The 25,276-nt window shown below is 47.6% G+C and overlaps 2 protein-coding genes across 3 annotated transcripts; one reads left to right on the top strand and one right to left on the bottom strand.

Moving 5' to 3' along the window:
* Window positions 1-452: 452 nt before the first annotated feature.
* On the top strand, window positions 453-13,646 carry ERCC1 (ERCC excision repair 1, endonuclease non-catalytic subunit). Of its 2 annotated transcripts, none has more exons than XM_073684380.1 (11): window positions 453-536; window positions 1,124-1,212; window positions 2,381-2,507; window positions 4,524-4,898; window positions 9,144-9,247; window positions 9,971-10,070; window positions 10,160-10,236; window positions 10,633-10,732; window positions 10,844-10,915; window positions 12,099-12,167; window positions 13,010-13,646. In XM_073684380.1, exons 3-11 carry the CDS (start codon window positions 2,421-2,423, stop codon window positions 13,061-13,063), a joined length of 1,038 nt encoding a protein of 345 aa, XP_073540481.1. In that variant the 5' UTR covers window positions 453-536; window positions 1,124-1,212; window positions 2,381-2,420; the 3' UTR covers window positions 13,064-13,646. The 2 variants fall into 2 exon arrangements, with proteins under 2 accessions (XP_073540481.1, XP_073540482.1); XM_073684381.1 differs by having other exon boundaries at window positions 520-552.
* On the bottom strand, window positions 13,154-24,452 carry CLDND1 (claudin domain containing 1). The gene is made up of 5 exons (XM_073684382.1): window positions 24,322-24,452; window positions 23,164-23,482; window positions 17,471-17,578; window positions 16,942-17,079; window positions 13,154-16,857 (listed from the first exon to the last, which is right to left on the bottom strand). The coding sequence occupies exons 2-5, from the start codon at window positions 23,432-23,434 to the stop codon at window positions 16,637-16,639; spliced, it is 738 nt and encodes a 245-aa protein (XP_073540483.1). The 5' UTR covers window positions 23,435-23,482; window positions 24,322-24,452; the 3' UTR covers window positions 13,154-16,636.
* Between the last annotated feature and the right edge of the window lie 824 nt (window positions 24,453-25,276).

Raw genomic sequence — 25,276 nt, 5'->3', positions numbered from 1 at the left:
TTAGGACATAAATGAGACACAGGGATACAGCAGTGGAATCGATGTGTGATGCACTGTCCCTAAGTATCTGTACTAGCCATAAACTACTCGTCTATATTGGAATAAAAGAGGGATAATTGTTCAGCGAACAATGGCAGTGTTACTATTATAAACCAATCAGATTGCAGCTTTCATTTGTAAACCTGCTCTAAATACCTAAAAGCTGAAATCTAATTTGTTACTATGGGCAGTAGCGACCCCACGATTCTTCCTGCTTTGTGACTGGCTCTAAACATCTCCACAGTTGCAGTAATGAGCTTTATGGTTTGCAGTACAATCCTGTCAGAATTACTCCCCTAGTATCAGGTAGGTTAGGTAGCTTCTCTCTCAGGGGTGTACTAAGATGGCCGACTCTAACCCCATGCTAAGGGTATAGTGGGTGTATAAAGATGGCAGCCAGGACTACGTTTCCCAGCATACACTGCATCCTTGGACTTCCTGTTTCCCCGGATGTGGTTTTATGCGGCTGCCGGGGAATGCAGTTTCGTACTTGACAGGTAGAAGGAGACAGAAGTGTAATATTGTTATTACATAGCGGTGTGTGGGGAAGATTAGCATTGTGTATGGGGTGGAGAGCGGAGCTATAAGTCCCAGCATGCAGCTAGTGTCATCATGCAAGTGGCAATTATATAGAGAGGGGTTAAACTAATGTGCTGTTATTTACAGGGTAGGATCGGGCACTACAAGTCCCAGCAGCTCTGTCAGGCTAATGGAAGTAAGAAGGGATTATTATACAGAGGGTTAATAATGTGCTGTTATGTATTGGGGAATCAGGCACTACAATTCCCATCATGCTTGCACCTATATCACTAAGCCATAGAATTATTACTTTTTTTTATCATCATTACTATTAAAATAGTCTTAGTGTGGAATAAGGACTACAAGTCTCAGCATTATGTGATACTAGCACAGCACAGACAGCCAGGGCAGCGCTTAGGATGGACAGTGACGGTACAGTATGTGTATAGATGTGTTGGAGAACTACAAATGCCAGTTCATCTTGTGAGGGGCAGAACCTAATGTTTCCTTCTCCGCAGTGCCCGGTTACCTTAGGTTTCACATTGTGCAATGTTTTTTTTTGCAGAGATTATTACTGTAGAAGGACATCCCTTTCCCTCGTGGAGAAGGAGGAGGCATCATGGAGCATGGGGGCATCAATGGAATCTGATGATGGTGAGACTTTTATAGTAGACTGGGGGGGGTCACACATGTTGGTGACAAAGTGTGGTCACATGTGTCACCTGTTACACTATCCTGCTTCCAACCTTCACTAGTGACATTAAAAGGATTGTCTTGTCCACAAAACTAACTTTTAAGCAACCCACAAGGTGGGTGTGAGGATGGAATGTAGCCTCAGATTAATAAAAAAAAAATATATATATATTATGTTTATTTCTAACTTGACCCGGTGAACCATTTAGTTTGGTTACATGGAATATGTAGTATTACATGTCGGCCATCCGAATAGATGCTCCTTGTAGTCTTACAGCTAGAGATGCTCTTTACTCTCCCCCTGGCTAATAGAATATGTGTAACCATCCCTTACCTCCTGTTAGACCATATAGAAAGGGATTATTTTAATGAAGACACCTCCTTCAACAGAAGGGGGTCCCTTACTTAGGGGAGGTATCTATTGGAGCAGAAAAGAGCTATATAAAACTTCTCTCTTTGGGGAATAATACTTTACCTCTTTTGGGGGAGGGTAATTAAAGGGTTGTTCCACTATAATGATATTGAAGACCTGTCCTTAATATAGGTCATCAATATCAGGTGTGTGGGGGTCTGACACCCCCACTGATCAACTATTCAAGTAATTTGGTGTGGATATGCATAACTTGACAACGGCCACTAAACACTTGACAGAGCTGTGCTGTTTAGCTTCACAACTGCTGACAGCTGGCCAACAGCAGCGGCGTTGAGAACAGCTGATTGGTGGGGGACGCCGGTTTTGTACTCCCACCAAGTTGATATTTTTGACCTATTTTAAGGATATGTTTTCAATATCATTGTGGTGCGATCAACTCTTAAGCACTTATCCGGTTCTCCAACAGATTGCTCAAAGTCCCAGCAGACTCCCTGTGATCAATGTATTATCTCCAGGAATCCTTTTTAGGATTTTCCCATCTGGAGATCACCTTTCTGTATTATGTATGACATTTCATAGAAGGTGATACTCCAATCAGAAAGCCCTCTAGGTACCTAAGTGATAGCTATACATAACGTGTGGTTGGTTAATGGATTGTGCATGCCATGCAGTGGTAAGTACAATGAATATCGCATCAGTCATCCATATTCTGGTAGGTGTTATATGTTGAACATGATACTTAGTCTGTGTTTTAAGGTTTTTAGATACTGGCAAACACTGATCAACTAGCCTGAAGATGGAGATCCCGAGGGAAGACACTAAGTCAGCAGAAGGGGAACACAAACGTTTCATTATTCCTTCTCAGGAACCTGAAGGACTTCCGGTGAGAAGATATCATTACTATGACTGAAAGCTAAATGCATATAGTCCCCAATTAATAGGTAGATATCACTACTAGTTAGGTATACAACTGCCTCTAGACTTTTAATTAATGAAGTTGTAACATAAGAAAGGGATACGCAAATATCCTCTTCAGAGAGGAAGAAGACAGGAACTCTAGCAATTCTAAAATTCAATATCCTCCCATGACTTAGGATGAAAAGCCAAACCAGACCCTTCATTTGCAGACACGTGTTTTGATGTGTTTGCCCCTCACCTGTGCAAAGCAAGAGGTCTGACTGATTTGGCAAAGTGAGAGGCCTCTGGCAGAAGGAATGGCACGTAGGATGATTCCCTGTTCCCATCTCCTGACTGCTGCTTCCAACCAGGTTAAGTGTCCAAAGAACGGGACATCATCTCTCCCTCTCCCCCAGGAGCCAACTGGTGCATCCTAAACTGGAACCAAGGGGGTTAGCACGGGTGACTACATTATTATTATTATTTATTTTTTATTACCAACTTTTCCTTAATTTTTTTTTTTTTAGGTCAGACAACTCCTTTAATATTGGTGGATCTATTCTAGATTGTTCTGCTATGGTAGACATTAGGGAGGTGTTTGAACTTGGATTGGGCACATATTTCTCTTTATTCTAATTTAATTTGCCATGTTAAACACCCTGGGCCTTCAGCGTTCCTAATGACCCTTATGCTACTTCACATCTTACTCTGGTTCATCAGGACTCTTCATCAGTAGTATTGCCTGAAAAATCTAGATCATCCCAATAGCATCTTTAGTGGGGCTGTTAATAGATCCATAACTCTAATGCACAAGCACACATGGCACAACATGTGGCACCTCCATACACTCCACAGCCCGCAGCCAGTCTCAACATGCAAACTTCCCCAGGTTGTCCTTAATTTGCCCCTTCTGCTTTATTTCTGGGCCTTTACCTTCCCATAATTAGCTGACACTACCATAACTGTTTGCACTTCATGATTATCGGGAAAAGAAAGTTCCTAGGAAGGTGTCTTCATAATATTCACCAGTGTAAATGTATCCTAACTCACTTTCTGTTTTTTTTACAAGCAAGACTGAGAGAGAATGTATCGGCAGTAAGGAGAAACATTCCCAACAAGAGTTATTCCCATCTTAGACATTTATGGCATATTCACAGTTTTTATTTCTAAACTTCAAAAATAGTACTCCTGATGAACCTATTTTAGGGGAAACACAGAGTATAGCATACTTTTTGTACATTTGGTTTTACTAATTTGAGATTGGATTGAATATGGCACATTATGTCCTTTTAAGATAAGATAAGATATACTTTATTTATCCCGGAGGAAATTGCGGTATCACAAAGTTATTTTGGCAAAGTTATTTTTCTAATATCGCACTGATCATGCTCTTGTTAGTATGAATCTGATTATATTTCGTAGCATTACGTTGTCTTTTTGGCCTATACTTATTTAGCCTTCCAAATTACATTTTAGCACGTTGTGGATAAGGCTTGGCACACCCTGTTGGGTCCCTGTGGCATCTTTTTGGCCTCTACATGTGATTTTTTGACCACTGTCTTGGGTTCTGCTACATGGTTTTTTTTGCATTAGCCATTAGGCTTGGATTGCCTCTATACATATAGGGGATAATGGGCGAGTCGACATTGAGCAGGGGTGCCATTTTGAGTAATTCAGGGTGCCAATCTCCGCAGCTAGGTAGAGCAGACATTAGTCTGGTAATAGGATAATTCAGTCCCTTTACACTACTTGGGAGCACAACCACCCTCTATTCGGTGTCTTATCCCCCATCTCTCTTTTTTGTCTAAACTATTAAAAGAAGCTTTTCTATTTTTAATTGGATATTGGTTCTAGCTTTGGGGATAGGTAGATTTTATTTAACAATTTTTCAGATTTTTTTAATGCAAAACTAATAAAGGCAAAGTTTTATGTAGTGTAAATTCTGCGCAACAAAAAAGTAGTGCAGAGCCTTCAAAAATGCCCCTTTGTGTTCTGTCACTAGGTGCGTTCCCTGTTTCAAGCCCGAGCTGCCGGTCAGCTGTCCAGTGTGGGCTCTGCTGGGAGTTATGCAGATTACATTTTTCAGAAGGAGCCTAAAGTGCCTGAACGGAAACCTGAGTGCCAGAAGTCCGGTGTGGGCCCAGGACAGAAGCCTCAGTGTGAGAGGTCGCATCAGGGCTTGGAACTGAAGGTGCAGTGTGAGAAGACAGATTTAAGCACAGAATCAAAATCTCAACGCGAAAATACAGCCTTGGCCCTGAATCAACATGAAAAGGACGATCCTAAGACTGTGACTAGTTCATCTGCAGAAGAGGCAACCATCCCAATTCCTAAGCCTGGAGGCGGGAGGAGCTGTATTGTGGTCAGCCCAAGACAGGTAATGCAGAATAGGGAACAAAGTGTAGAAAAGACTACATATTTCATTTCAGGTAGTCTAAATTGCTGCAAATTACTGGGCTGATTTCATAATAGATCCATAGAGGGCTCCACGCTCCGCTTTCCTGGTATAGAATCAAAATCCCTGCTTCCTTCATGCAGACATAAAGAGCAACATTCTGGTGTAGATGCCACTAGGGTATTAGTAGAGACAGCTTTGCCTCTGCAGCTTGGGAGAAGCGCAGGGACACTTAGGCTGATTGAAGCCAGTGATCTGACTATCTTCATAGCGGCACAAGCAGGCTGTAAAGCATAGAGCCTGTCAGAGCCATGCGCTCCTTGGCTAGGTAATTGGCCAGACTGGGACTGCAGGGTGGCCGGCTACCTAGGCAACAAGCTGCAGTTATAACATTTTAAAATTCTTTCCATTCTTCAGAACGTAGAGGAAAGGCAAAATTGCAATGGTACATAAGCACTTTGTAATCCATTTCTGGACTTGAGATAACACTTTTAATTTAAAACATATATGCTGTAGAATAAATTCACAAACAAATCCAGGCACAAACAATATAATCATACAAGCCTATGCGTTTCCAACCTACTGTATGTAAAATATCAGGTTTTTGGTCATGGCATGAAAATCATCTGTGCAACAGCTTTCAGCAATTAGCTGGCTTCCTAAAAGCAGTAACCTTTTTTTAAAGGGAATCTGTCACCCTCATGGACTGACTTATCTGACCAGCATATACAGTCATGGCCAAAAGTATTGAGAATGAGACAAATAGTAATTTTTCCAAAGTTTACTGCTTCATTTTTTGCAATGGCAATTTGCATATACTCCTGAATGTCAAAGAGTGATCAGCTTAACAGCAATTACTGTACTTGCAAAGTCAATATTTGCCCAGAAAATGAACTTTAACCCCCAAAACACATTTCAACATCATTGCAGTCCTGCCTTTAAAGGAGCAGCTAACATCGTTTTAGTGATTGATCCATTAACACAGGTGTGGGTGTTGATGAGGACAGGGCTGGCGATCAATCAGTCATGATTAAGTAAGAATGACATCACTGGACACTTTAAAAGGAGGCTGGTTCTTGGTATCATTGTTTCTCTTCAGTTAACCATGGTTATTGTAGCGTCGGCATCCCTGCCTCCTGCTAGGCAGGGACGCTGTTCCCCTCACCTCTCCGCTCCGTGCCCGGCGTCGTCCTCCCGCTCTGCTGGCAGCACGCGCTGCTCCCCGGCCACTGTGCTTAGGGCGCGCGCGCTCCCCCTCTCTTAAAGGGGCCGCGTGCCCCGTCCTAAGGAGTCCCCGGCCAATGGCCGGAGGACCTCACCATATATAAGGCACCTCCTCCAAAATGGAGGTGCCCGAGCAATGTTGTTGCAAAGCCTTCACTCTGCTTCAGCCCTCCGGTCCCGTTACCAGTTACCTGCCAGTCACCTGCCAGATTCCTGCTTGAAACCTGCCTGCGGTCCGACGGCCTGCCTTCCGACACCTGTCAGTCTGTCTATGGACCAGCCTGCCCGCTCACCTGGGAGCGCTCACCTGCTACCTGCCTGCTAGCCTACCTGGAGGCTCTGCCGTCACCTGCCGTGACCACCTGCCTGTCCAGAGACTCTTACCCGCTCACCTGGGAGCGCTCACCTGCTACCTGCCTGCTAGCCTACCTGGAGGCTCTGCCGTCACTTGCCGTGACCACCTGCCCGGCCAGAGACTCTTGCCCGCTCACCTGGGAGCGCTCACCTGCTACCTGTCTGCTAGTCTACCCAGAGACTGTCCCTGTTACTTGCCGTGACTACCTGCCCTTCTACCCAGAGACTGTCCCTGTCACTTGCCGTGACTACCTGCCCTTCTACCCAGAGACTGTCCCTGTCACTTGCCGTGACTACCTGCCCGTCTTCCCTGGGAGCCACCCGCTTCCTTACAAGGACCGCCCCCTTGTATAGTTGCTCAGAGGTTCCGCCTCCCAGACCCGTTACAGTTATCTCTAAAGAAACACGTGCAGCCATCATTGCACTGCACAAAAATGGCCTAACAGGGAAGAGTATCGCAGCTACAAAGATTGCACCTCAGTCAACAATCTATCGCATCATCAAGAACTTCAAGGAGAGAGCTTCCATTGTTGTCAAAAAGGCTCCAGGGCGCCCAAGAAAGACCAGCAAGCGCCAGGACCATATCTTAAAACTGTTTCAGCTGCGGGATCGGACTACCAGCAGTGCCGAGCTTGCTCAGGAATGGCAGCAGGCTGGTGTGAGTGCTTCTGCACGCACTGTGAGGCGGAGACTCTTTGAGCAAGGGTTGGTTTCAAGGAGGGCAGCAAAGAAGCCACTTCTCTCCAGAAAAAACATCAGGGACCGACTGATATTCTGCAAAAGGTACAGTGGACTGCTGAGGACTGGGGCAAAGTCATTTTCTCTGATGAATCCCCTTTTCGATTGTTTGGGACATCTGGAAAACAGCTTATTCGGAGGAGAGGTGAGCGCTACCACCAGTCTTGTCTCATGCCAACTGTAAAGCATCCTGAAACCATTCATGTGTGGGGTTGCTTCTCAGCCAAGGGAATCGGCTCACTCACAGTCTTGCCTAAAAACACAGCCATGAATAAAGAATGGTACCAGAATGTCCTCCAAGAGCAACTTCTCCCAACCGTCCAAGAGCAGTTTGGCGCCCAACAATGCCTTTTCCAGCATGATGGAGCACCTTGCCATAAAGCAAAGGTGATAACTAAATGGCTCATGGAATAAAACAGAGATTTTGGGTCCATGGCCTGGAAACTCCCCAGATCTTAATCCCATTGAGAACTTGTGGTCAATCATCAAGAGACGGGTGGACAAACAAAAACCAAACAAATTCTGGCAAAATGCAAGCATTGATTATGCAAGAATGGACTGCTATCAGTCAGGATTTGGTCCAAAAGTTGATTGAGAGCATGCCAGGGAGAATTACAGAGGTCTTGAAGAAGAAGGGGCAACACTGCAAATATTGACTTGCTGCATTAACTCATTCTAACTGTCAATATAACCTATTGGTACTCATAATATGATTGCAATTATATTTCTGTATGTGATATAAACATCAGACAAACACTAATAAAAACCAGAGGCCAGCAGATCATGTGAAAATATAATTTTGGTGTCATTCTCAAAACTTTTGGCCATGACTGTACATATGGTTCCTAACGATGATGATGCTGGGAGGAAATGGGGAGAGCACCTTAGTGTTGCACACACCGAAAGTCACTGGAGCTGAAGTCACAGTGACTCGATGCGCACAAGATCCCTCCTTTACAATGAGCATAGAAGGGAGGAAGAAGTGTGCAGGCGCGGGATTTGTGCGCTGCACAGGGTACTGTGACGTGCAGGGGAGGGGGGGAAACATTATAATTAATACAGGAGGCGGGGATTTCTTAGGGGCCTCAGGCCTGCAAGCGTCTAAAACCTGAAAGAATAAAAAGCAATTTCACATCAACCAGACCTGTAATATGAGGCATACAGGGAGGAATAGATTTACATTTCTATCGCCTGTATGCCCATATTAATAGGTCAGATAAGTCCCAGGGGGTGACAGATTCCCTTTAACCATCTCTGTTGCACTAGTCATGCTGTGTAGATAACTCTCAAAAGCTGAATGCAAAGTCCTGGCACTTGTACAGTCTTAGGTTAAGTGCACACTGTATCTCTGCACTTAACTAGAGATGCAGCTACTATGGTAACGCCACCTTTTTTTTTAAAATACTCTCTGGAGAGCTCAGTGTTCAGCCTATAGCCTGGCACAGCTCGTTTACTTATAAGAAAAAAAAATGGATTTCTCAGGAATAAAACATCAGATCGTAGAAATAAAGGTATCATTTTTTTCAGCTTCTTATGACCTACATGTCCATATAGACGGCTTAGAAGGGTTGATCCTACTGACAGATTCCCTTTAACATTACCATAGGACCCCATTCACCAGACTGAGTCCAAAAGTTTGCAACTGGTAACAGATGCCTAGGCACCCATTCGTCCTGACTGTGGCCACTGTCATGCATATACATTCTGAGTGTTTGTGCCTGATAGCGGCCATTATTGCCGCTAGCCCAGTGCTTCTCCAGTAGGGCTCTCCTACTCCATACCTACTGTGTCACTGGCGCAGATCTTAGAAGACCTTCCTGTGGTCTAGCAGTTCCCATGATGGTGCAGCGTATGATACACTTCGGGTCTCTTTTATTAATCTGTCCTAATCGTAGTCTTTTTTTTTTGCAGAGGGGTAACCCACTTCTTAAGCATGTTAGAAATATACCTTGGGAGTTTGGAGAAATTGTGCCAGATTATCTACTTGGAGAGACATGTTGTGCCCTTTTTCTCAGGTAAATCAACAGACATTGAATATAATCTTATTTAAATATTATGTTAGAAATTTCATGCAGTAGTAAGACTAAAGTGATTGGCCGCTTTATACAAAAGAGTTGGAATGGGAGATATGACCATAACTCTCCTCTGAAATGCCCCTCTATTTCAGTGCTATCACTTAGATAGTCCCCATCAGTCCTGCACATCATCCCCGCTAACACTGCAGCTAGCCACTGGCCTCAACGTACCATATATGCCAACATCCCTGCTGAGTCCAGTGATTGGTTGCAGTGGTCACATGAACCATATAACTGGCGTGATAGATGCTGGACTGCTGAGTAATTGAAAAGTCGAGGATCTGGAATGTGAGTTGTGGCCATTATGTTATCACATTGCTTACCTATAGGCACATTTCATAAAATCCCAAAAACACATTTAAAACAGGCGGAACTTCTAAAGACCACATATTAGTACCCCATTAAGGTTATCACACAGTGAGACAATTGTAATACCACTTTTCACCCGCACTTACCTTCTATAGACCCAGTGCAACAGCGCCTCTCGGCGTACTGAAATCCACTGGCACATAGCACTGCCCAAAATTGTCAACTTGCTTGATGTAGAGTTTATAAAGAAATGTTCCGATTTCCATACAGGTGATAATACCTCCTGTCAGTTTTGGAAGTTTCTCCCTACATTTCTGCATCACTGTATAATCCTTTCCTCTTTTGCTAATCTAGTCTGCGATATCACAACCTAAATCCTGAATATATACACACGCGGCTGCGGTCTTTGGGTCAGTCCTATGCGCTCCGGGTTCTTTTGGTACTGGTGGATGTGGTAAGTATGTAATCTCGGGCATTACTTAAATGAAGGTAGCAGATTATTAAATCCTAATTTATTTATTTTTCCTCTGCACATTTTTACAGAAAGACCCACATTTTACTCTAAAAGAGCTGGCAAAGATCTGTATCTTATCAGACTGTACACTGGTACTGAGCTGGAGGTAAGAGAGTGGGCAGCGTTCTATGTGCACACAAATATCCTACATGGGATTGGGCTGTTAAGAGAATTTACATCTATTTGCACAAAAGGGTTCATGACTAGTGATGATCTTAACCCTGCTTGCTGAGTATTTTGGCGTGCTCGGCGTTTCATTCATTGTCGCCGCGCCTGCAAGTGTCACAGCTGTGACACATGCAGAGATAGCCTGTTCGCCAGGCAATCTCTGCCTGTGTTACAGCTGTCTAACAGCCATGACACCTGCAGGCGCGGTGACCATGAATGAAACACCGAGCACGCCAAAATGAGGCATACTCGCTCATCACTATTAATGACGACTCCTGTTTAGATAGACCTATAGATGTGTGTATTTGGTAAAGTTAATCACCATTTCTTATAGTCCAGAGGAGGCAGCAAGATACTTGGAGACGTACAAGTGCTATGAACAGAAGCCGGCTGATGTCCTCAAAGAGAGGACGGAAAGTGACTTCATGTCCAGGGTGAGCAGGACACTAGAGAGGCATCTGGTCATATCAATTGCGGGTCTGGGCAATAGCTGTGGTTTGTATCTATCTCTGGGGTCATGGCTTACATATCTTGATTTGTTACAGATCACAGATTGCCTAACCACCGTGAAGTCTGTGAACAAGACAGACAGTTGCACCTTACTCACCACATTTGGGGTCAGTTTTCTTCCACTTTATCTCTTCACCTGTAGATCCCATAATGTATGACTTGGTGACATTTACCATGAGGTCATTGCTCATACATTAATTGTAAATGTTCTAGTTGTAAACATTTCAGGGGCATCGGAGTAACAATCACTATAGCTGCTATTGCAGCTAACACAGGGCTGCCTGAAAAGGAGTCTGTCGGCATGACTGTTCAAACCAAGCACAGGCACTTGGTTCATCCTTGCAGTGTCCGAGCAGCTGCTCACCTGTTTGTTTTCCTTCTATGTCCATACTCTGGTTCCTGTAAAGCTAGGCCTGTCAATCACAGAAGAGTAGGATGGAGGTGCCCTGCGCGCATGTGCTGGGTTTGGACAGTTGTTTTATGCCTGGCCATGTCACAATACAGGAGCAGGGAACGCAGCCCTTAGTAATTATCCAGATTTGCTATTCAGGAGCCCAAAAAAGCTGGATAACAATACATTAAGAATTTGACAGAAGAGGACCCAGCTTTACCAGACATTTTAGACTTTAGGGTAAATTAGCCTTTAACTGCTTAAGGCTATGTTGCACACATTAAGTATTTGCTGCAAACAGTGAAGTGTTGGCCGAGAAAAACACAGCATAAAAGATGCTAATTTTTTATGCATTTTTCCCTATTCATTAGAATAGGTGAAAAACGCTGCAAAGAAGCTGACGAAATTGACATGCTGCAGTTGGGAAACTGCTTCAAATCTGCAAGGAAAAAAAGCAACATCTACATGAGATTTTAGAAATACTCACTTTGCTGGGACAGTAAAATGCTGCGTTTTTCATGGCAAAAATGGGACATACCCTATGGGTGTATATTTTTATTCCATTATTCTGATGGATTTTCTTGTGACTACCTTTATTGGCCCATTTGATAGGTGGCAGGTCCAAACCCTGGAGCCCTCGCCATTCATTAAAATGAAGGGTAAGTTGGGCTAAACTGTGCCAGTAGCCATAGCCTCAAAGATGGTATAGCTCCTGATAGAAGAGTTTAATCTATTCATATTGATGATCCAACCCCCTAATGAAACATCATTGTTGTAGTGCTGAAAAAAAAAATACCATACTTTTACTATGGGGCAAGTTTAAGGTCAGTAACTGGTTAAATCTGCCAATTACACACTTCCACTATGTATGCATGGCTTAATGAACATGTGCCCTACAGACCCTCGCTGATCTTGGAAATGCATCTCGAGAAGATCTCTCTCTTTGTCCAGGGCTTGGACCCCAGAAAGTAAGTCTGAAGTTGGATAGATCTTAAATATGGGTAAACAGAGAGAGTTACATGGGGCTATTCTTTATAATTAAAGAAGCGCGCACCTTGTTCATGTAGAAAAATACATCAGACCTGTATTTTCATCTTGACACCACATTTCTTTATGGCACCTGCATGATCACATAGGGAGTCATATGTTTACTGACCTTCCTAACCAGTGCAGTGACTAACATGCAGAAATTCTCAACTGATCTTTCCATATATTACTTTGCCCTTGGTCATATATACTATTACACTTCCCATTACTGGGCATTGCACAGTAAAATGCCAGTTAAAGGGAACCTGTCACGTGAATCTACAGGTAAGTGTTCTGAGCCTGCCCCGCGCCCACACTTCGAGCCCCGCTGTGGGGAGAAAATTAACTTTATTAATCACGGCAGAGTTTGGGGTTCAGTCACCGCTCAGTGTATAGACAGCAGTGGCTGTAACCACGCCCCCCGCACTGACTGACAGCCAGCCCTAATGCTGATCCTGCTGTCAGTCAGTGCTGGGGGCGCGGTTATAGCTGCAGTTCTCTATACACTGAGCGGCGCCTTAAATCGTGCCTACGCCACCCCTATGACTGAAAGCCTGCTGCCAGGGGGAATAAATTTAGAGCCCCTGCTACCGGGAGGAAATTAAGTATCAGCGCAGGGAAGGTTCAGAACGCTATTAACCTGCAGATTAACCCCATATCTGCAGGTTAATACCGCCTTTTCACATGACAGGTTCCCTTAAAGGGCAACTCCTGGCTGAATAACTGATTGCCAAGGTTTTATTTTTTCTGGTAACCTCCATTCCTATTTTTTATTTCATTGTAGGCTAAGAGACTGTTTGATGCTCTACATGAACCATTCTTAAAAGTTAAAAAGTAACCTCAAGTGACCTGTGACATGAAGGAAGAACATTACTTGTGTATGCAGTCAGTCTTTCCTTACAGCTACGCAGACAGAACAAAGACTCCATTAGTTTTTCAGATTTTTTTTTTATTGTGTACCAAATATAAATGGGATATGGTTTGTATAATAAATGTTCTATTACTTCTGAATCCTAAAGGAGTTTTAATCACAGTAGTTCGGAGTGTTTAGACAGGAAACTGAGAACACTGCCGGTACAGCCATTAACACAGTCAGGCACATCATCTATATGCACACACAAATCTACTTAACAGCTTGGTACGAACACAATCCACAGATAGATGTCAGAGTGCCACATAAGAGCCCCTGGCCGTTATTATGCTCTTTCAAGGTATTGCTAGATGAGACATACAGACTTCGGGTACACAAGGATGATGATGTTACCAGACCTGGGCCTCCAATGTGCTGAAAATCAAGGCATTGTACTAGTAATATTGCTGCAACGCTGTTTCATTTATAGGTCTCAATCCTTCGTGTGTTTTTTTTTTTATTATTGCAACTGCTGTAAAACCGCACATTAAATTTATTTTTTCAATAATAAGACAGTATGTGGCACCATTAGGTCCTCTGTGACTACACTATAATACTCCACAGTGGGCAAGTCTGACAACCATCTCTGCTAAAGGAGAACTCCACCCAAAGTACAAACCATGAAGCCTGACAACCTGCACAGGTTTTGTCAGCACCTTTCCCTTTACTTCCCATGATTAGTAAAGCCAGGGCAGCGCCATGGTTAGAGCTCTAACACATACAGAAAAGGCTTATGTCATTAGGTTTATAAAATCACCATCTGTTCTGGACTGCAGGTATGCAAATTTAGCCATTGCAAGAAATATATTGTATATATGTGCAGCAACAGCTGATTTTCATGGGGCTTGCAGATTATGCTATCACATAACACTTTGGAGAATCAATGAACCAAATATGCGGGAATCAGCTAGGTTTGTGTAGCACAATCCCTATAGTTCCTTGGATACTTGGCCCATGGATTTGTACAAGCCCTGCTTATTTGTATGGTCTTTTTAGTGTTCTATAGCATTAAAAATAAAAACCAAGCAACTATACAAGACTCTCCTGCTGTTCTGTGTCTACTGCTCCTATGGAGATCTATGTTTCCATGGTACTGCTCCTATGGAGATCTATGTCTCCATGGTAACAGACTACAAACAAACCTTATGTAGTCTGATGCTGCAGCCGTAGTTCCTCTGTATGCCCTCTACTTGTACAATAAGCTTTAACAGGTAGGGGGCAAAAGAGAAGGTGTTATTTGTAACCTGTTATTATGGAAACACAGCACTGTGGAGGAGCTGTGAGCACAAAACATGACAGATGCACTTATGACTATCTTCCCTTAAAGCAAGTCACATTTATCAACATTTTTATAGATCCGGCCAAAGCAAGTGAAAGGCCTGTATAACAGAAGGTACGATATTAGAAATAGGACCTAGAAAACATTAAATTTACTTCATTGCAACAATGCCACTATTGGTCAAACTAGGACGTTGTAGGGAACTTGAGAAAACAGTGCACAAGTAAAATGTACTGTAAAGTTGTAATCACCCAAAACACGATCTAAACCTAGACACACACACTAAGGTACCCCCTCAAGAGCTATTGCTGCACCATGGTTCCCATGATTTGGTGCAGCCAGAGATCTATTTTTGAGAATCACTTTCCATTTTACATCTTCATAATATACAATCCATGAGCACATACTTTGCTATACTTTAATGACATCATGTCTTTACCTTCCCATTCGGAGTGATATCCAATATTTTACAGAGTAGTTTGTGAGCAGTTACGTTTATATCAAATTGCAGATTTCATGTGGTAGTTTAATGTACACAATTGTGGGTGCTGGGCATCTACACATTGTGTGCTGCTGTGAATGACTGCTGTACAACACTGTCCAGTTAAAAGGTGGGATCAGAAATCACACCAATATCCACTGACTGCTACTGCACATCAGCCAAGAGTGGCGCTATTGGAGGACAGAGGTGTCAAATCCCTTTAAATTGTGACCAGATATAGCATAAGGTAAGCAGTTAAAAACATATCTGAAGATTTCTGGCTGTCCAAGCTAATCACAAGGATATACAATAAAGAAAACAACATAAAACACACGCGACCATACACAAATAAGTTAAAATAGCCATTAATAAAACCTTCATATTAAAAGTCCTTCGTGACAGCTGAGCGTAATAGCTAACATATCAAATCAGGATTAGTATTACCCCTGGTAAATAGGACATAAAAGAGCATTTCCAATGTAAATTAAAAATCTCCAACCCCTAAATATCCCTGAGTTGGGTAATTTCTTCTGTTTTGTGGGGAGCAGTATGGAAAATAACATGGCACCTACAATAATAATGGCTCCCATACTGAAGGGGTCAAAGTCCAGTACACACCAGCAATCCCCTTCATCTGAGATAGCTGGCATGCTGTAGGTTTGCCATTCTAGGCAGCTGGAAACATCTGTCCACAGGTCAGACAATGCGCTAGTGTGTCCATCTCTACCCAATACATCAGGCTGGATAGCCTATCGCTCATAGGCAGACCACTGTCTCACCTGACCACCACATACCCATGCATGTTTGACACCCCTGGCAGTGGCTTACCTGCAGGGAGTACAGAAGGATTTGCCGCTTAGAACCAAAACACCAGATCCTTCTCTCTTCTTCATCTGTCGGGGCCCCCCATACACAATACATGTTAGCCGTGTGTGTGTGGCCATTTAATGCCCCATTCTATCAAATAGGATGTACTTTCTTGGGTAAAGATGAAACAAAAAAAATCACTGCAGTGTGGGATTAATTTGTCCTGGTCTACCTGATCATGTAAGATAGAAAACACTTAAAGGAATGCTCCAAGAAAAAATAAATATAGTGTGATACACCCAGGACAGAGCCTAAAGGGGTGAAGCATTACACCAAGGATGAGTGTTACACCGCCCTTTCAGGTCCTGCAGTAGGGATATCCATTTATGCTGGACTGTTCCTTTAATTAGAAAGCTAAACTGATGTAAAGTACATACGGTATTACAGCCAGGAAACATAATATATTGGAACTAGATATTAGCTGTGATACATGAAGCATACTGCTGGCTATAGAGAGCGTGTCTTTGGATTGAAGGATTTTTAAACCCTCCCTGAAGTAAGCGAAGCTATCCATCTTTGTAATAACATGATAGGAATAATACATAAGTCATATACTGTGGATAAGACAGAAAAAAAGGTGCAGCTTTCCATGTCATGGCGCTGGGAGCATTGCCCCCCAACTCTAAGCAACCACCTGTTAGATAACATTACTCTGAATTCAGGCATAGAGGTAAATATTCCTCAAAATACTGGTCATGTGGAACTGTAATAGTTGCATTAAACCCTTGGTGCTTCAAGCCGGATCTGGTAAAAAATAAAATGTAAAAAAATAAAAACATCAGGAAACATTTCAGATGGACTCTTATGACCTGCATTTGAATCCTGGCACCGCAACCTCTGCCAGTGTGCGTAGTCTTTCTCATGGTCAGTTCCATCATGCCACACGATAAGCCTTCATCAAGGAGTACTCTTTCCGACTGGCACGAGATGCCCAGAGAAACAGGGATCCAGCCATTATCTGCAGAGGAGAGGAGACGCAAGCCAAGCAGAAGGACCAGCCATATTCTCCCCGGACCCCTGATGGAGGGGGCAGACTCTTCTGTAGCATATACACCCCACTGGAGAAACACAGAACCGCTCCCAATGTGCACACACCTGCAAGGCAGAGGCATGGTGGAGAGGAATGAGACTGACGCACCCGGTGATAAGCATGAGAATACACAGCGCGCCATTACCTACCTGCCAGTAGATGCAAGGCCCCAGTTCCCAGAGCTGGGTACAGACTGCGGCACACACAGCCAGCCAGACCGATAATGGCTCCAAAAAATATAAGTCCAAGTGCGACCAGAGGGAGCAGAAACTGGCAGCGCCACAGATCTGAAAGAAATTTATATGTTGGATTGTATCACACAAGGTGTTTATAGCTTTCCTACTTTGGACCTCAACTACTCTACCAATATCAGCCATTATCAGAGGGGAAGGGGAACCACTTGTTGTTACTACAAATCAATGATATCCCCCAGTGGGGAAAGGAAAAGGTGGTACAAATATACGACATAAGCTTTGGTAAAACCTACTAAATCAGTCCTTCTCATGGCCAATATTAGCCATACCGGGCACATAAGGTCAGCCTCACCGTAGACTGCCAGTGTCAATGACTGTAGGGTCCAGAGTCCTAGCTAATATACACTGGCCGACTTTATACTCATGACTCAAGACTCGCTGAAGTGTCGGCGAATGCTCACTCCCGTTATATGTGGTCACTTACATGTACGTATCAGGTCAATTTCAGTGTTGTGATTTCCGGGCTGAGTGTATTTTTCTAGGAACTGATCCGAAAAAGACAATGAGACGCATCGCAATTCGGAGGACACATCTGTTAAAGGAAAAAACAAGACGTGTTCACGGTATTATTCATCAATGTCCCGAGACAGATGTTTATTAGAATAGCCTAAAGGATGCTAGATTGCCCAATAAATGGCCTCCCGTGTCCTGACCCATCGTGTGATCTCTGTATACATTACCTTTATTGCTCTCTACAGTTATGGACTCTTAACACTTTAAAGACTGTATTCGTATTAGAGTCCCTACGTTGGTGACAGAACTTCTTTCAGGAGATTCTCTGACTTTCCATTATTTTTTTCCTTATATAGTGAAGCATTAGTTATTTTTAAAGAATAATGTAGCTTCTCTTGTGTATTACTATGTTAGTTGATATGCCATCTCGATTCCATTTTTTACCCTCCGACATAATTCCCCTATTGCAGACTACATTTCTAATTATGTCTCTGGCTTTGCAAAGGGGTAAAGTCTCAACACATTAATCTTGCTCCTATCCAATTGCAGCCACTGATAAAACTGCTGCTTCCTAATGTATACGCAGCAGTCTCAGTGTCTCCCCCCGTGCGATGTACACGCAGCAGTCTGTGTCTCCCCCCCGTGCGATGTACACGCAGCAGTCTGTGTCTCCCCCCCCGTGCGATGTACACGCAGCAGTCTGTGTCTCCCCCCCCCCGTGCGATGTACACGCAGCAGTCTGTGTCTCCCCCCCGTGCGATGTACACGCAGCAGTCTGTGTCTCCCCCCCCGTGCGATGTACACGCAGCAGTCTCAGCGTCTCCCCCCGTGCGATGTCCACGCAGCAGTCACAGCGTCTCCCCCCGTGCGATGTCCACGCAGCAGTCACAGCGTCTCCCCCCGTGCGATGTCCACGCAGCAGTCTCAGCGTCTCCCCCCGTGCGATGTCCACGCAGCAGTCTCAGCGTCTCCCCCCGTGCGATGTCCACGCAGCAGTCTCAGCGTCTCCCCCCGTGCGATGTCCACGCAGCAGTCTCAGCGTCTCCCCCCGTGCGATGTCCACGCAGCAGTCTCAGCGTCTCCCCCCGTGCGATGTCCACGCAGCAGTCTCAGCGTCTCCCCCCGTGCGATGTCCACGCAGCAGTCTCAGCGTCTCCCCCCGTGCGATGTCCACGCAGCAGTCTCAGCGTCTCCCCCCGTGCGATGTCCACGCAGCAGTCTCTCAGCGTCTCCCCCCGTGCGATGTCCACGCAGCAGTCTCTCAGCGTCTCCCCCCGTGCGATGTCCACGCAGCAGTCTCAGCGTCTCCCCCCGTGCGATGTCCACGCAGCAGTCTCAGCGTCTCCCCCCGTGCGATGTCCACGCAGCAGTCTCAGCGTCTCCCCTCGTGCGATGTCCACGCAGCAGTCTCAGCGTCTCCCCCCGTGCGATGTCCACGCAGCAGTCTCAGCGTCTCCCCCCGTGCGATGTCCACGCAGCAGTCTCAGCGTCTCCCCCCGTGCGATGTCCACGCAGCAGTCTCAGCGTCTCCCCCCGTGCGATGTCCACGCAGCAGTCTCAGCGTCTCCCCCCGTGCGATGTCCACGCAGCAGTCTCAGCGTCTCCCCCCGTGCGATGTCCACGCAGCAGTCTCAGCGTCTCCCCCCGTGCGATGTCCACGCAGCAGTCTCAGCGTCTCCCCCCGTGCGATGTCCACGCAGCAGTCTCAGCGTCTCCCCCCGTGCGATGTCCACGCAGCAGTCTCAGCGTCTCCCCCCGTGCGATGTCCACGCAGCAGTCTCAGCGTCTCCCCCCGTGCGATGTCCACGCAGCAGTCTCAGCGTCTCCCCCCGTGCGATGTCCACGCAGCAGTCTCAGCGTCTCCCCCGTGCGATGTCCACGCAGCAGTCTCAGCGTCTCCCCCCGTGCGATGTCCACGCAGCAGTCTCAGCGTCTCCCCCCGTGCGATGTCCACGCAGCAGTCTCAGCGTCTCCCCCCGTGCGATGTCCACGCAGCAGTCTCAGCGTCTCCCCCCGTGCGATGTCCACGCAGCAGTCTCAGCGTCTCCCCCCGTGCGATGTCCACGCAGCAGTCTCAGCGTCTCCCCCCGTGCGATGTCCACGCAGCAGTCTCAGCGTCTCCCCCCGTGCGATGTCCACGCAGCAGTCTCAGCGTCTCCCCCCGTGCGATGTCCACGCAGCAGTCTCAGCGTCTCCCCCCGTGCGATGTCCACGCAGCAGTCTCAGCGTCTCCCCCCGTGCGATGTCCACGCAGCAGTCTCAGCGTCTCCCCCCGTGCGATGTCCACGCAGCAGTCTCAGCGTCTCCCCCCGTGCGATGTCCACGCAGCAGTCTCAGCGTCTCCCCCCGTGCGATGTCCACGCAGCAGTCTCTCAGCGTCTCCCCCCGTGCGATGTCCACGCAGCAGTCTCTCAGCGTCTCCCCCCGTGCGATGTCCACGCAGCAGTCTCAGCGTCTCCCCCCGTGCGATGTCCACGCAGCAGTCTCTCAGCGTCTCCCCCCGTGCGATGTCCACGCAGCAGTCTCAGCGTCTCCCCCCGTGCGATGTCCACGCAGCAGTCTCAGCGTCTCCCCCCGTGCGATGTCCACGCAGCAGTCTCAGCGTCTCCCCCCGTGCGATGTCCACGCAGCAGTCTCAGCGTCTCCCCCCGTGCGATGTCCACGCAGCAGTCTCAGCGTCTCCCCCCGTGCGATGTCCACGCAGCAGTCTCAGCGTCTCCCCCCGTGCGATGTCCACGCAGCAGTCTCAGCGTCTCCCCCCGTGCGATGTCCACGCAGCAGTCTCAGCGTCTCCCCCCGTGCGATGTCCACGCAGCAGTCTCAGCGTCTCCCCCCGTGCGATGTCCACGCAGCAGTCTCAGCGTCTCCCCCCGTGCGATGTCCACGCAGCAGTCTCAGCGTCTCCCCCCGTGCGATGTCCACGCAGCAGTCTCAGCGTCTCCCCCCGTGCGATGTCCACGCAGCAGTCTCAGCGTCTCCCCCCGTGCGATGTCCACGCAGCAGTCTCAGCGTCTCCCCCCGTGCGATGTCCACGCAGCAGTCTCAGCGTCTCCCCCCGTGCGATGTCCACGCAGCAGTCTCAGCGTCTCCCCCCGTGCGATGTCCACGCAGCAGTCTCAGCGTCTCCCCCCGTGCGATGTCCACGCAGCAGTCTCAGCGTCTCCCCCCGTGCGATGTCCACGCAGCAGTCTCAGCGTCTCCCCCCGTGCGATGTCCACGCAGCAGTCTCAGCGTCTCCCCCCGTGCGATGTCCACGCAGCAGTCTCAGCGTCTCCCCCCGTGCGATGTCCACGCAGCAGTCTCAGCGTCTCCCCCCGTGCGATGTCCACGCAGCAGTCTCAGCGTCTCCCCCCGTGCGATGTCCACGCAGCAGTCTCAGCGTCTCCCCCCGTGCGATGTCCACGCAGCAGTCTCAGCGTCTCCCCCCGTGCGATGTCCACGCAGCAGTCTCAGCGTCTCCCCCCGTGCGATGTCCACGCAGCAGTCTCAGCGTCTCCCCCCGTGCGATGTCCACGCAGCAGTCTCAGCGTCTCCCCCCGTGCGATGTCCACGCAGCAGTCTCAGCGTCTCCCCCCGTGCGATGTCCACGCAGCAGTCTCAGCGTCTCCCCCCGTGCGATGTCCACGCAGCAGTCTCAGCGTCTCCCCCCGTGCGATGTCCACGCAGCAGTCTCAGCGTCTCCCCCCGTGCGATGTCCACGCAGCAGTCTCAGCGTCTTCCCCCGTGCGATGTCCACGCAGCAGTCTCAGCGTCTCCCCCCGTGCGATGTCCACGCAGCAGTCTCAGCGTCTCCCCCCGTGCGATGTACACGCAGCAGCGTCTCCCCCCCGTGCGATGTACATGCAGCAGTGTCTCCCCCCGTGCGATGTCCACGCAGCAGTCTCAGCGTCTTCCCCCGTGCGATGTCCACGCAGCAGTCTCAGCGTCTCCCCCCGTGCGATGTCCACGCAGCAGTCTCAGCGTCTCCCCCCGTGCGATGTACACTCAGCAGTCTCAGCGTCTCCCCCCGTGCGATGTACACGCAGCAGCGTCTCCCCCCCGTGCGATGTACACGCAGCAGTGTCTCCCCCCGTGCGATGTCCATGCAGCAGTCTCAGTGTCTCCCCCCGTGCGATGTACACGCAGCAGTCTCAGTGTCTCCCCCCGTGCGATGTACATGCAGCAGTCTCAGTGTCTCCCCCCGTGCGATGTACACGCAGCAGTCTCAGTGTCTCCCCCCGTGCGATGTACACGCAGCAGTGTCTCCCCCCGTGCGATGTACACGCAGCAGTCTCAGTGTCTCCCCCCGTGCGATGTACACGCAGCAGTCTCAGTGTTTCCCCCCGTGCGATGTACACGCAGCAGTCTGTGTCTCCCCCGTGCGATGTACACGCAGCAGTCTCAGTGTCTCCCCCCGTGCGATGTACACGCAGCAGTCTCAGTGTCTCCCCCCGTGCGATGTACACGCAGCAGTCTCAGTGTCTCCCCCCGTGCGATGTACATGCAGCAGTCTCAGTGTCTCCCCCGTGCGATGTACACGCAGCAGTCTCAGTGTCTCCCCCCGTGCGATGTACACGCAGCAGTCTCAGTGTCTCCCCCCGTGCGATGTACACGCAGCAGTCTCAGTGTCTCCCCCCGTGCGATGTACACGCAGCAGTCTCAGTGTCTCCCCCCGTGCGATGTACACGCAGCAGTCTCAGTGTCTCCCCCCGTGCGATGTACACGCAGCAGTCTCAGTGTCTCCCCCCGTGCGATGTACACGCAGCAGTCTCAGTGTCTCCCCCCGTGCGATGTACACGCAGCAGTCTCAGTGTCTCCCCCCGTGCGATGTATACGCAGCAGTCTCAGTGTCTCCCCCCGTGCGATGTATACGCAGCAGTCTCAGTGTCTCCCCCCGTGCAATGTATACGCAGCAGTCTCAGTGTCTCCCCCCATGCAATGTATACGCAGCAGTCTCAGTGTCTCCTCCCATGCAATGTATACGCAGCAGTCTGTGTCTCCCCCTATGTCATGTATACGCAGCAGTCTCAGTGCCTCCCCCTATGTCATGTATACGCAGCAGTCTCAGTGTCTCCTCCTATGCGATGTATAAGCAGCAGTCTCAGTGTCTCCCTCTATGCGATGTATACGCAGCAGTCTCAGTGTCTCCCTCTATGCGATGTATACGCAGCAGTCTCAGTGTCTCCCTCTATGCGATGTATATGCAGCAGTCTCAGTGTAATGCAGCTTCAGCCTGTCTCCTGCTGTTGATAAGTTTCTCCCTGTAAGCCTTTAGCTGTGTGAAGTCTCTCAGAGAAGTACAGTGGCAATTTTTGTCGGCATACATAGAACAGGTATGGACAGGCAATCCATAGTAAGGGAATTTTATCACTCTGCATTATTAATTTTTCTGAACTCACTTATTATATTACTGCTCTCTAATATTATATCTTCAGCTCCATGGGAAGACATAGTGAGACAGGTAAAGCAGAGGTGGATGACAAGGGGAGGGTTCTGCGAGCTGCCAGAAGGGATTTAATAGGCGATGATGTCATCCTAATGTTCAAAGGAAGTCAGTGAAGAACCAGTCTACATACCAGAGCATGTAATGGATGGACTGTTAGTCACACTGTGATCCCATGATGTATCTGCTCATAATGGAGGGAAAAAGTATTGGTGCAACTGACCTGGGTGACTGATACTCACCCTCACTGTTCTGCTGGGAGAAGGTGATGCACTGCTGCCATAGCCCCAGGCTCCCATTGCAGTGGTACAGAGCGTCCGTGTACGCCTTCTCATTTGCCCTTTCCAATTCATTTAAGAACTCATTTGCAGCAGCTTCACTGACATTGTTGAGGACAGGGGAAGTGAAATAGTGGTACCAGGAAACTGTGCCCACTGCTGCAGACAGGTAAATCACTGACAGGAGAGATAAGACACTGCCAATCACCAGAGCTGTGGCAAAGCGGTTATCCATGGTGTTATACCAGCTGTGGCCTCCTGGTCAGCGTGCTGGAGGGAACATCTGTCAGATCAAGAGGGGAAAGTGTTACTGTACAGAAAGCAGACTCTGTGCCACCAGCAGGTGGCGCTGTCTCCCCACAGCCTCCATTCCTACTATCAAGATCTCTGGTTGCAGTCAATGAATGGTATCCGGAAAGTTATGACTGACTTGCTAACATCTAAGCTGCTGGTTAGCAGGACATGATCGGAGAGGTGTCCAACCTCTGAATGGCCTGATGATGGTTTACAGTCATTGACCTCACATAGAAATTTTGAAAATTGTGAGAAATTAGATGCATCAAGAAAACAGACTAAGAAATCTGAAAAAAAAAAAACCCCTTACTTATGTTTGTATGTTATCCGCTATCCGAACACTGGACCCACCGATCCAAGAACTGGGCCCTGTATGAATGGAGGGAGCGGTGGTCGACCATGCTCAGTGCCGCTACGTACACTCTATGGGACCCCCGGATATGGACGACCTCCGACACGCACATAACAATAGATGGGGCAGCAGCGAGCATGATAGACCACCGTTCCATTCACACAGGCCTCTGCTTCTTGCGTCAGAAGGGATCTCAGCCATAGGACCCCAGAGATCGTTAAGTTATCACCTATCCTTAGCACAGGGGATATCGTCCAAACCCCTTTAAGGGCACAAGAGCCCAGGTCATAAGGGAAGCTGTAACAGGACCCCAAAATGTGCTAAAAGTGAGCCATCTGTCCATGATCGGAGAACATCTGACTTACTAAGACGTGTGTCTACAACAATGCTGGGACTTGTAGTTCCCCAGACTATACTAGGACCCTGCAATACCTCAGCGGTAAGTTATACTGTGCAGGACATGAGCGCTCACATACCATGAAGAAGTCAGATACATAGCTCGTTACTCCGCGTAACTTAGACACGGCAGCCTCACCCCGACAATCAGCTCCGTCGTTAAGCTCCTTCCGGGTCACCTGATGCAATGCATTTTGGGAATTACAGTTCTGCCTATGACTACGCAGCGCGCAAGCGCAAAATGATCCCACCTACTGGTGAGAGACGGAAATGCTAGGGCGACGCTGGCTGTTCACAAGTTATGAATGGATGGTAATTCCTGTCGGTATAAGCGGGTCTTCGTGCTCTGTGTTAGGAATGGTGGGGGAGAGTAAAATGTGTTTATCAGAGCTTGCAGTCATCATGTGTGAAATTGTTCTGCTTTATGCTCCCGTTGTTAAAGTGTACACTCCATATTAATGCTTTTGAAGACTACACACAAGCCAGTCACAATGCCCACTACTACCAGCTACAGTGTGCCCATGACATTGCCAGCTACAGTACCTCTAAAACAGTGCCAACTATAGTATACCCATAAAAGTGCCAGTCATAGTGTCCCCATAACAGTGCCCACCATAGTGTCCCCATAACAGTGCCAGCCATAGTATCCCCATAACAGTGCCAGTCATAGTATACCCATAACAGTGCCAGCCATAGTATCCCCATAACAGTGCCAGTCATAGTATCCCCATAACAGTGCCAGTCATAGTATACCCATAACAGTGCCAGTCATAGTATACCCATAACAGTGCCAGCCATAGTATCCCCATAACAATGCTAGCCATAGTTACCTCATAACAGTGCCCACCATTGTATTCCCATAACAGTGCCCACCATAGTATCCCCATAGCAGTGCCCACCATAGTATTCCCATAACAGTGCCCACCATAGTATCCCCATAGCAGTGCCCACCATAGTATTCCCATAACGGTGCCCACCATAGTATCCCCATAGCAGTGCCCACCATAGTATTCCCATAACAGTGCCCACCATAGT

This window comes from Phyllobates terribilis, unplaced genomic scaffold (genome assembly GCF_046119375.1).
Source record: "Phyllobates terribilis strain yellow unplaced genomic scaffold, ASM4611937v1 Scaffold_5__5_contigs__length_657084704, whole genome shotgun sequence".
NCBI lineage: Eukaryota > Metazoa > Chordata > Amphibia > Anura > Dendrobatidae > Phyllobates > Phyllobates terribilis.
The sequence above is the reverse complement of the archived record's forward strand: the minus strand, read 5'-3'. Positions and strand labels throughout refer to the sequence as shown.

Coding starts and splice junctions, on each gene's coding strand:
- ERCC1 (XM_073684380.1), top strand. CDS start 2,421: ATGGAGATCCCGAGGGAAGACACTAAGTCAGCAGAAGGGGAACACAAA. Junction 2,508..4,523: donor AGGAACCTGAAGGACTTCCG/GTGAGAAGATAT, acceptor TTCTGTCACTAG/GTGCGTTCCCTGTTTCAAGC. Junction 10,733..10,843: donor AAAGTGACTTCATGTCCAGG/GTGAGCAGGACA, acceptor GATTTGTTACAG/ATCACAGATTGCCTAACCAC.
- CLDND1 (XM_073684382.1), bottom strand. CDS start 23,434: ATGGATAACCGCTTTGCCACAGCTCTGGTGATTGGCAGTGTCTTATCT. Junction 17,579..23,163: donor CTCCCAGCAGAACAGTGAGG/GTGAGTATCAGT, acceptor TTCCTTTAACAG/ATGTGTCCTCCGAATTGCGA. Junction 16,858..16,941: donor GGCCTTGCATCTACTGGCAG/GTAGGTAATGGC, acceptor TCTGCCTTGCAG/GTGTGTGCACATTGGGAGCG.